Source organism: Ictalurus punctatus, chromosome 4 (genome assembly GCF_001660625.3).
Source record: "Ictalurus punctatus breed USDA103 chromosome 4, Coco_2.0, whole genome shotgun sequence".
Classification (NCBI taxonomy): Eukaryota; Metazoa; Chordata; class Actinopteri; order Siluriformes; family Ictaluridae; genus Ictalurus; species Ictalurus punctatus.
The window spans coordinates 16845001-16857500 of record NC_071284.1 but is presented as its reverse complement, the minus strand read 5'-3'; the positions used below and the strand labels follow the sequence as shown (position 1 = coordinate 16857500).

Here is a 12500-nt window from a genome sequence, read left to right as displayed (position 1 = left end):
TATCCAAAATCTTCAAAATCACAGTGCGGTTTGTACGCCTGGGTAGTGGATTCTGGAGCAGTAGCACAAGTATCATATTCTGGTGCCTTCACATGAGGGTGTAATAATAATAAAACAAAGAGAAACTAGATAAGTGAAGTTCGTCATGACAGACTTTCATGTTGGCTTGACAAAGACTGATCTTGAGTAACTAAACTGGCTCTCACCATGAATATATCCATAGGGGCTGGCATGGTGTTAACAGGGAAAGAAGAGGAACACAAAGACTGAAAGTTTAAAATATTATCAGTTTGAAATCTGAAGGTAATGTGCAGTTTTAAAAAGGATAAATAGATAGATTTTTTTTTTATACAGCGGTTAGCGTATCGTTAGCTTGCTTACTATCAAGCATGGCTAATTTTATTATTTACACACAGCGGTTAGTGTAATTTTAGCATGCTTACTAGGAAACACGGCTCATTGTATTATCCACACACAACCGTTAGCATAATATAAGCTTACTTACTAGAAAACACGGCTAATTTTAGGAGAGAAAGTGATACAGGTACATTGATGTAATCGAGAAAGAGCGAGTGCACTACTGGTACTATGAGAAATACTACGAGAAATATCGAGAGAGTGCACTCGCTCTACTGGTAGATGGTTTGAGAGATGGATGAAGATGAATGAAGTGATGGTCTCTGTTACAGATACATTGACCGAGGGCTTCAGACCTTGAGCGCACAGGAGTGTGTGAGTTTTGACAGTTTGCTTTGAAATCTTGAACACACCGAGCCAGGCTCTAAGCATTGTCAGTGTAAGCCTGTGGGATAAGTCTTTGAAAGTAATAGCACATCTCTCATCAGTAAGCTGGTCAATTTGAGCCCTCATTCATGTCCATAGCACAAACGGTGTGGAACGAGTCATGCGCCAAATTTTTGTCCAAAAGAAGAATAACTAGACATGTATGTTTCCTGAAAAAAATGTGAGTGGTGCTTGCCGTGGTAAAACTCTGCACTGGGGGGTTGCTAGGCGGTTGCTAGGGTGTTCTGGATGGTTGCCAGACAGTTGCTAGGGTGTTCATAGTCCTTGCTAGGCGGTTGTTAGGTGGTTGCTAGGGTAGTTTGGGTGTTTGCTAGGCAGCTGCTAAGGTGTTCTGGGTGGTTGCTAGGCTGTTATGGGTGGTTGCTAGGGTGTTGCTAGGCAGTTGATAAGGTGTTCTTAGTGGTTGCTAGGGTGTTCTGGTGGTTGCTGGGCAGTTGCTAGCCAGTTACTAGGTTGTTCTGGGTGGTTGATAGGATGTTCTGGGTGGTTAATAGGTGGTTGCTAGGGTATTTAGGGTGTTGCTAGGCAGTTGCTAGGTTATGGGTTGTTGCTAAGTGGTTGCTAGGGTGTTCTGGGTGGTTACTAGGTGGTTGCTAGGGTGTTGTGGTTGCTAGGCAGTTGCTAGGATGTTTTGAATGGTTACTAGGGTGTCGCTAGGTGGTTGCTAGGCGGTTGTTGGGTTATTCTGGGTAGTTCCGAGGGTTTTGCTAGGTGGTTGCTAGGGTGTTCTGAGTGGTAGCTATGGTGTTGCTAGGCAGTTGCTAGGACTCATGAACAACTATCACAAAACAAAAAAAACAGCCGTGGATCATCCAGGTAACGATGCACAGTATTAAGAGTCAAGGGTGTGTAAACTTTTGAATGGGGTAATTTTTATAAATTCAGCTTTAATCTTGTCTTGTGGACTATATGTACACATTTGTTATGTGAAATAGCTTATTCAGGACAGTACTAAATTTAGAAATTTTGGGTCTCAGAAGAAGAACTAGATAGGTAAAATTCATCATGACAAACTTTGATGTTGGCTTGACAAAGCCAGTCTGAAAGTTTAAGATAGTTATCGGTTTGAATTTTGAAGATAACGTGCATTTAAGAAAGAAAGACGGACAGATATATATCTGGTATCCACAGGGTGTCGATACTTGTACTGTTGGATAGATAGCTGTGGTGCCAATACTTCTAGAGTTGGATAAAGAAAGAGAGAGAGATGAAGTTAGAGTCTCTGTTACAGGTACATTGACAGAGTGTTATGAAGAAAACGGGGGCTTCAGGCCATGTGCACCCAAGTGTGTGAGAGTTTTGACAGTTGGAGTTTGAAATCTTGAATATTCCAAGCAAGACTGAACATTGTCAATGTATGGGAGTTTTTGGGATATTTCATCAGCCACTCTGGGAAAACTGTAAGTCCGATCAGTTACCAAAAAAAAATAGTATAACCAGTCTGAACAGCCTGAAGGACTGTGCTGTGTTTGGTGGAAGTAACTTGAACGCTTTTGGAGTTTTAGGAGGAGTTATAACAGTCAGAATTTTGGTTACTTTGAGCTTCTGTTACCGGAATTCTGTAATTCCCTTAGTAATACACTTAGAATGCACTGGGAGGAGTAGGGGTTGGAAATTTTGGGTCTCAGAAGAAGAATTCAGTAGAATAATAATAATAAGCTTATAAAGCAGAACAGTATGCTAGATAACTAGATAGGTAATAAAGTTTGTCTCGACAAACTTTGATGTTGGCTTGATAAAGACGGTCTGAAATTTAAAAATGGATATCAGTTTGAAATCTGAGGGTAATGTGCAGTTTTAAGAAAGAAAGAGATACCGTTAGGGTGCCAATATTTGTAGTATTAGAGATGGCTAGGGTGCCAGTACTTCTAGAGTTGTTTAGATCGATATGGGGCCAATACTTGTAGCGTTAGATCGATAATTAGGTTGCCAATAATTCTAGTGTTGGATAGATAGGTATAGAGAGAGAGAGACAGATGAAATGAGTGTTTCTGTAACAGGTACTTTTGACAGAGGGAAAGAAGAGGGGCTTCAGGTTTTATGTACGCAGGTGTATGCGAGTTTTGTCAGTATAACAGTCAGAAATGTTTTATCCAAGTCAGTGCGAATTTTGGCCAGCTTGAGTTTAAGAAACAGGAATTCTGTAATTTTAATCACTTGGAAAACTCTTAGCTACTTGAGTCAGAGCAGACCAGGGGAAAGAAATTACGTATATACATGTATAATAGTGTAAATTTGTTGTCCCCTCAAAATAACTCAACACAGCCATTAATGTCTAAACCACTGGCAACAAAAGTGAGTACACCCCTAAGTGAAAACGTCCAAATTGGGCCCAATTTGCCATTTTCCCTCCCCGGTGTCATGTGACTTGTTAGTGTTACAAGGTCTCAGGTGTGAATGAGGAGCAGGTCTGTTAAATTTGGTGTCATCGCTCTAACACATACTGGTCACTGGAAGTTCAACATGGCACCTCATGGCAAAGAACTCTCTGAGGATCTGAAAAAAAGAATTGTTGCTCTACATAAAGATGGCCTAGGCTATAAGAAGATTGCCAAGACCCTGACACTGAGCTGCAGCACGTTGGCCAAGACCATACAGCGGTTTAACAGGACAGGTTCCACGCAGAACAGGCCTTGCCATGGCCGACCAAAGAAGTTGAGTGCACATGCTCAGCATCATATCCAGAGGTAGTCTTTGGGAAATAGACATATGAGTGCTGCCAGCATTGCTGCAGAGGTTGAAGGGGTGGGGGTCAGCCTGTCAGTGCTCAGACCATACGCCACACACTGCATCAAATTGGTCTGCATGGCTGTCATCCCAGAAGGAAGCCTCTTCTAAAGATGATGCACAAGAAAGCCCGCAAACAGTTTGCTAAAGACAAGCAGACTAAGGACATGGATTACTGGGACCATGTCCTGTGGTCTGTTGAGACCAAGATGAACTTATTTTGTTCAGATGGTGTCAAGTGTGTGTGGCAGCAACCAGGTGAGGAGTACAAAGACAAGTGTGTCTTGCCTACAGTCAAGCATGGTGGTGGGAGTGTCATGATCTGGGGCTGCATGATTGCTGCCGGTACTGGGGAGCTACAGTTCATTGAGGGAACCATGAATGCCTACATGTACTGTGACATACTGAAGCATAGCGTGATCCCAGCATGTATTCCAGCATGATAACAACCCCAAACACACCTCCAAGACGACCACTGCCTTGCTGAAGGAGCTGGACTGGCCAAGCATGTCTCCAGACCTAAACCCTATTGAGCATCTGTGGGGCATCCTCAAACGGAAGGTGGAGGAGCACAAGGTCTCTAGCATCCACCAGCTCCGTGATGTCGTCATGGAGGAGTGGAAGAGGACTCCAGTGGCAATCTGTGACTCTCTGGTGAACTCCATGCCCAAGAGGGTTAAGGCAGTGCTGGAAAATAATGGTGGCCACACAAAATATTGACACTTTGGGTCCAATTTGGACATTTTCACTTAGGGGTGTACTCACTTTTTTTGCCAGCGGTTTAGACATTGGCTGTGTGTTGAGTTATTTTGTGGGGACAGCAAATTTACACTGTTATACAAGCTGTACACTCCCTACTTTACATTGTAGCAAAGTGTCACTTCAGTGTTGTCACATGAAAAGATATAATCAAATATTTACAAAAATGTGAGGAGTATACTCACTTTTGTGAGATACTTTGTGTGTAATATATTATTTATTTATTTATTTATTTATTTTTAAAAGAGTTTATATAATTGTTTTTGACACTTTTCCTGTTGCCAGTAGGTGATGCTATGACTATAACTGAATATTGGCATTTAGATGTCTTCAAGCCAGGTGTTTTATCAAACGGGAAGTTTTTTGCACAGGGCAGATTGGACATTGTATTTAGACATTGTAGTTAGTGTAAAACATACTAATTTAATATTGGCATGTAGATATGCTCAGGCCTGTATTCATATCAAATATGTGAACTTTGGTACCAATTGAATGTCTGCGTTATAACAGCTTCCTTTTTCATGGCGAAATATAAAAATTTGTGAGAAAGCCATGCCCACACCATGCAACAAAAACTCAAAAAATTCAATTTAAAATGAACAATTTAGCATTGTCAAGGCCTTTAGGTGAGACTGACCTAATATGATGTCGATCTGATGAAATGTCTGGGAGGAGTTGAAGTACAAGGCCTGGAAATGGCAAAAACGAAGCAAAAATTTACGAGAAAAATCAAAATGGCTAACTTCCTGTTGAGTTTAGGGCATGGGTTCAAGAGACTTCTTTGTACATATTGGCAGATTGCACATATGTACTGATGTTCGTACATGTAGGTGAAACGTTGCGTGAGGTGCACATCGTTGAAATATTGTAGGTGGCGCTATAGAGCCATTTTGCCACAATCAATTCTGGAACCCCTATCCCTATTAAATTTTCACCAGTTGTGATGCGTCTGCAAAGTTTTGCAAGTTTTTGGGTATGCTTACATACCCGCTCATACAGACCGCTCATCATACGCTCGAAACCGGTTTTGAAGCAGGTGAAAACCTGGCCAGCTGGAGCCATCTCTGCTCTTCAGGACTGTTTTGAGCACACTTACTGGCACATGTTCAGGGAGGCTGCAACCGACAGCAACTCCACCAACTTCATCAGTGACCAGCTACATCAGCAAGTGCATTGATGTCACTGTCTCTAAGACCATCACCCCATGCTCTAACCAGAAGCTGTGGATGACTGCGGGGGTGCATGCACTGCTGAGGAACGAGACTCCGCCTACAAGGCAGGTGACAAGGCGGCCCTAAGAACAGTGAGAGTCAAACTGTCCACTACCATGAGAGAAGCAAAGCGCATACATGCCCAGAAAATCCAGTCACTTCATGGATAGCAGCGACACACAGCGCATGTGGCAGGGCATTCAGACCATCAGCAACTACAGGACATCACCCGCCTGTGACAGTGATGCCTCCCTTCCAGATGCACTGAACAACTTCTATGCTTGGTTTGAGGTGCAGAACCACCACTACCAATGACCAGGTGCTGTGTCTAACCATGGCTGATGTGAGGAAAACTCTACACGGTGTCAACCCATGGAAAGCTGCTGGACCAGAAAACATTCTTGGCAGAATGCTCAGAGGATGTGCAGACCAGCTGGCGGATGTTCTCACTAACATCTCCCTGAGCAGCTCCATCGTTCCAACATGCTTCCAACAAGGCCACTACCATTGTCCCCATGCCGAAGAAGTCTTCAGTGTCCTGCCTCAATGGCAACCGTCCCGTTGCACCCATTACGAGAAGCTCGTCATGAGGCACATCAAGACCCTGCTGCCCCCCTCACTGGACCCCTTGCAATTTGCGCATTGTTCCCAACCGTTCAACAAATGATGCCATCGCCACCATCCTACATCTGGCCCTCACCCACGTGGCAAAAAAAGGACAACTTCGTTCAAATGCTGTTCATAGACTTCAGTTCAGCATTCAATACCATTCATTCCATTCATTACAATGTTCATATCCATTCAAATAATCATTCCTCAGCACCTGGTTGGAAAGCTGGACCTGCTGGACTTGAACACCTCCCGCTGCAACTGGATCCTGGACTTGCTGACAAGGGAGACCCCACACACCCCTCACACAAACTCTTCACCCTACTGCCGTCTAGCAAAAGGTACCGGAGCATTGACGCCCACATGGCCAGACTGTGTAACAGTTTCTTCCCCCAAGCTATCAGACACCTACACACTCAAGAGACTGGACTCTCTCTCACACACACACACACACACACACACACACACACACACACACACACACTCACTGAACTGAACACCATCCCACTCCTCTTGCAATTTTTCACATTTCTGTACTGATTACCTGTATTTTTGCTGCTAACTTAAATTATCATGTTTAATTTATTGTCGCCACTATACTCTTTACCTGGCTGCTACCACAATATCTGCTATGTCCATATATGGTATAAGCTAATCTGCTGAATACTGTCATTGTATGTTATGTTTATATTCACAGCATTTTTATTATATTGTTATTCTTTTTGCACTACCTGTTGTTATACCTGACACTTCCACATTAGAACTGTGTACTTGTTGGCGCTACACTGTCACTTCCACGTCATTCATTCCACCTGCAGACACGGCATCCCAGTGCACTCCTTATAATAAATGGTGATTCTAATCATGTTAAAATCTCTTAAGACCCTGACCAACTTCCAGATTTTGTTATGTTACAGCCTAATTCCAAAATGGATTAAATTAACTATTTTCCTCAAAATTCTACAAACAATACCCCATAATGACAACGTGAAAGAAATCTTTGCAAATTTATTAAAAATAAAAAAACAAAAAAAGCACATGTACATAAGTATTCACAGCCTTTTCCATGACACTCAAAATTGAGCTCAGGTGCATCCTGTTTCCACTGATCATTCTTGAGATGTTTTTACAACTTGATTGGAGTCCACCTGTGGTAAATTCAGTTGATTGGACATGATTTCGAAAGGCACACACCTTTCCCACAGTTAACAATGTATGTCAGAGCACAAACCAAGCCATGAAGTCCAAGGAACTGTCTGTAGACCTCCGAGACAGGATTGTATCGAGGCACAGATCTGGGGAAGGGTACAGAAACATTTCTGCAGCATTGAAGGTCCCAATGAGCACAGTGGCCTCCATCATCCATAAATGGAAAAAGTTTGGAACCACCAGGACTCTTCCTAGAGCTGGCCGCCCGGCCAAACTGAGTGATCGGGGGAGAAGGGCCTTAGTCAGGGAGGTGACCAAAAACCCAATGGTCACTCTGACAGAGCTCCAGTGTGTCTCTTTGGAGAGAGGAGAACCTTCCAGAAGAACAACCATCTCTGCAGCACTCCACCAATCAGGCTTATATGGTAGAGTGGCATGACGGAAGCCACTCCTCAGTAAAAGGAGTGGATGGAGCTTGTGAGGTCCTATAAAGAAGAATGGGAGAAACTGCCCAAAAATAGGTGTGCCAAGCTCATAGCATCATACTCAAAAAGACTTGAGGCTTTAAGTGGTGCCAAAGGTGCTTCAACAAAGTATTGAGCAAATGCTGTGAATACTAATGTACATGTGCTTTTTTTGTTTTTTATTTTTAATAAATTTGCAAAGATTTCAAACAAACTTCTTTCATATTGTCATTATGGGGTATTGTTTGTAGAATTTTGAGAAAAATAATGACTTTAATCCATTTTGGAATAAGGCTGTAACATAACAAAATGTGGAAAAAGTGAAGCACTGTGAATTCTTTCCGGATGCACTGTAACCTGCAACGCTACAGGGGATAAGATCTTGGATTTGCTGTATGCTAATGTTAAGGAGGCATGCAGTGCCACCGCTACCCTCCCGTCGGCAAATCAGACCATTGTCTGATACAGACAATGTTGTTAGAAGACAGACTATCACCACCAGGACTGTGCAGCTGTGGTTTGTGGAGGCAAAGGAGGCCCTGATGGAATGTTACAGGACAACTGACTGGGAGCTGTTTCTGGAAGATCATGGGGATGACAGAGAGTCTCACATGGTGTATAACTGACTCCATTCTATGAGGAGTGTGTTGCTTGTATTACTTGACCTTAGTGCAGCTTTTGATACTATAGATTATACTATTCTCCTTGATAAATTAGAAAATTATGTTGGCATTAAGGGAACGGTCCTCTCCTGGCTCAGGTCTTATTTGACCGATCGTTATCAGTTCGTAGATGTAAATGGAAACTTCTCCACGCATACCGAGGTTAAATTTGGTGTTCCACAAAGTTCTGTTTTAGGCCCACTGCTTTTTACTTTATATATGCTTCCCCTAGGTCAAATTATTCGTAAACATGGAATTAGCTTCCACTGTTATGCTGATGATACACAGTTGTATGTTTCAGCAAAGCCAGACGACAGACAGCAGCTTAATAAAGTTGAGGAATGTGTAAAAGACTTTAGACACTGGATGCTTATTAACTTCCTCTTACTTAATTCTGACAAGACAGAAGTACTTCTACTAGGACCACATGCAGCTAGAAGTAAGCTTTCTGATTACATATTAACTCTGGATGGTCTTTCTGTTTTGTCCTGTGCAGCAGTAAAAGACCTTGGAGTGATTAATTGACTACAGTCTATCATTTGATGCTCATGTAGATATTATTACTTGGATAGCCTTCTTTCATCTCAGAAGTATTGCTAAGATAATAAATATAATGTCACTACATGATGCAGAAATTTCAGTTCATGCTTTCGTCACCTCTAGACTAGATGATTGTAATGCCATATTGTCTGGATGTTCCAGTAGGAGCATAAACAAACACCAGTTAGTCCAGAATGCAGCTGCAAGAGTCCTTACTAGAACCAGAAGATATGACCACATCACCCCAATCTTATCAACACTGCATTGGCTTCCAGTGAAATCACGCATTAATTATAAAATACTATTATTGACTTATATAGCACTAAACGTTCTCGCGCCACAGTATCTAAACAAACTTTTTGTTTTTTATGATCCGCCACGCCTATTTAGATCAAAAGGTGCAGGCTATTTGACGGTACCTCGAATAGCGAAGGCTACAGCAGGGGGAAGAACTTTCCCTTATAAAGCCCCACAGTTATGGAATAGCCTTCCAATTAGTGTTTGGGACTCAGACACAGTCTCAGTGTTTAAGTCTAGGCTTAAAACATATTTGTTTACTCAAGCCTACCATGAGTAGACTCTTTCGGTTACGCAAAGCACAGTCTTAACAATCTCTGCCTGTCTCCTTCTGCCGAGGCACACATGATTTTATGGAGATACTAGAGATCCTGATTCTTTCTGCTCTCCGGACCTGCCTGATCCATTCTGATGCCCTACCTCTTTATGGAGCTCTCATCTACTCCAATTCCAGATGGACATACATGGTTTCTGGGTCTACAGTTGCTTCTAATGTCCCGGCACTGCAATTTCAACATGCAGTTTTGCACTCAGGTCCTCTTTGATCAGTGGACTAGTTCAACAAATTTCATATTAAACCATAATTAACTTTCCTTTATGTTTACACTATCTGTTGTTACCCAGATGAGGATGGGTTCCCTTCTGAGTCTGATTCCTCTCAAGTTTTCTTCCTCTTAACATCTTAGGGAGTTTTTCCTTGCCACCGTCGCCTCCGGCTTGCTCAGTTGGGATAAATTCACACATTTAAAATCTGTATTCCGTGTTTATATATTTCTGTAAGGCTGTTTTGAGACAATGTCCATTGTAAAAAACCCTATACAAATAATATTGAATGGAGTTGTCCCCACCAAGGAGGTCAGCTGCTTCCTCAGCAAAAAGCCTTGGATAAACAGGGACATCAATGCCCTGCTGAACAGGAAGAAGAGAGCCTTCATGGTGGGGGACTCTGTTGATGCCAAGTAGGGAATGCAGAAGGAGCTGAAGAGGCTTAAAGATTGCTATAAGAACATGATTGAGAGGAAGCTGCAACAGAACAATCTGAGAGAGGTGGGGGGGGGGGGGGAGTGATTAGCATTACTGGCATGAAAAGGCCAGAAGGAGCAGTTGAGGGGACAAAGGGTTGCACTAATGAGTTAAGTAGTTGTTCAACAGGGTTGACTCACCAACGCAGGCCAGATTTCCCTCCACCTCCTCAAATGTCCCCATTCACACCTCGGCTGCCCCCTCTTCCGCAGGCTTTCCTGCTTCACCACAAAATTGTGGCATGACGGCCACAGCCTGCTTCTTCTCACCAGCAGACAATGCAAAGACAGAGAATGACATAAATACACATCCTACACCCAGGGGGCATTACCACCACCTCCTCCCCATATCTCCAAACATACCATATCTACAACCACCCCAGTCACCACAATAATGATCAGCCAGGTGAGTCGACAGCTCGCTAAGACCCAGATTAACAAGGCCAGTGGACCCGACATCAACCCAAGGGTGCTTAGTGTGTGAGGAGCAGCTGGCAGGAGTGTCTTGGCATCTTTTTGACCTCTCTCTGAGGCTGAAGAAGGTGCCTAAGATCTGGAAGACATCCTGCATAGTCCCTGTGCCCATGAAAGGATGTCCCAGTGCTCTCAATGACTTCAGGCCTGTGGCCTTTGTCACATGTAAAATGAAGGCCCTTGAGAGTCTGGTTCTGCAGCACCTCTGGCCCCATGGTACATAACTGTTTGAATGTGCTATGTTTGCATACCAGGCTGACAAGTGTGAAGGATGCCATCATCTACCAGCTTCACAGGGTTGCACATACCTGGAGAAGCCACAAAGCACTGTGAGGATCATGTTCTTTGTTTTCTGTAGTGCTTTTATTTAAATTTTATAGGTATTTATGGAAATTAGTTTTCTTTTGTTTATTTGATGTTAATCCTACTTGTGCTGATGTCAATTTGAATTGTCCATTGTCCTGTTTCATTACGACCCCAATTCCAAAAAAGTTGGGACACTGTGTAAAATTTACACACAAAGCAGTTTCTTTTTATTAACAATTACTTTTCCAGCTTTTTGTTGCCCCGTCCCAACTTTTTTGAGACGTGTTGTGGCCATCAAATAAAAAATTAGCTTATTTTTTTCTTCAAATGGTACATTTTCTCAGTTTAAACATTTGACTATGTTTAAACGTTTTCTATGTTCTATTATGAATCTGTTTGAGATTTGCAAACCATTGTTTTCTGTTTTTATTTACATTTATTTACATTTTACACAGCGTCCCAACTTTTTTGGAATTGGTGTTGTCGTACTGTGCTGTCCTATTGTTTGCATGTGTAGTTTATGTAGAAATGTGTAGGTCTTATTTAGTTCTATGTCGTCTCATGTGGTTACTCATAATTCTGTGTCAATTATTGCTGTCCACAATTCCAGATTGCTGGGACTACGGTAGCTTCTAAGGCCAAACGGACTTCATATTAAACCATAATGAACTTTCCTTTACTTTTATACTATCAGTTGTTACCCAGATGAGGATGGGTCCCCCTCGGAGACTGGTTCCTCTCAACGTTTCTTCCTCTTAACATCTTAGGGAGTTTTTCCTTGCCACCGTCACCACCGGCTTGCTCAGTTGGGATAAATTCAAACATTTAAAATCTGTATACTGTGTTTATGTTTCTGTAAAGCTTCTTTTTGAGACAATGTCCATTGTAAAAAAGTGCTATACAAATAAAATTTAATTGAATTGAATGTTAGTGTGTTGTTTTATGTGGCACCATGGTCCTGAAGGAACGTTGTTTCGTTTCACTGTGTACTGTACCAGGTGTATATGGTTGAAATGACAAAAGCCACTTGACTATATTGACTTTGTCAAGATAACATGAGTATGAGCAATAACAATAGTGACGCTTTGCTTCTGCAGCACCACTAATAATAATAAGCTTAAGTAGAACAGTCTGTTGTCAAGCCAACTTAATAATAATAGCAGTAGTAGTAGTAATAATAATCTTATAAACAGAACAGTAAACCCCACCCCACCAACCCATAGCAGACTTATATGGTGGTGCTGGGGAGGATGTGAAATCTTTTAGCACAGCACATGGATAGAGTTTTATGGCTATGCTAGACATACATGTCAGTGCAGATGTTCCCTGTTTCTATATAAATAATGTTTGTATATGAGTTACTTTTGCATTTTAAAATGTGTGTATCCAGGTTAAGTTTAACCAGGCACTGGCTGATCATTCCATGTCTGATCATCCGAGACTCATAGATGGCATTGTTCTCACCAAGTTTGACAC

General features: G+C 42.2%; 1 protein-coding gene across 3 annotated transcripts in view; it reads left to right on the top strand.

Moving 5' to 3' along the window:
* srpra (SRP receptor subunit alpha) overlaps nt 1–12500 on the top strand; it is a 115518-nt gene that overhangs the window by 102126 nt on the left and 892 nt on the right. For all 3 annotated transcript variants that reach the window (XM_053678009.1, XM_053678008.1, XM_053678007.1), the window contains one exon: nt 12415–12500. This exon is cut by the window's right edge and continues 13 nt beyond it. In XM_053678009.1, the coding sequence (XP_053533984.1) occupies nt 12415–12500 (86 nt within the window). The remainder of the gene's footprint in view (nt 1–12414) is intronic.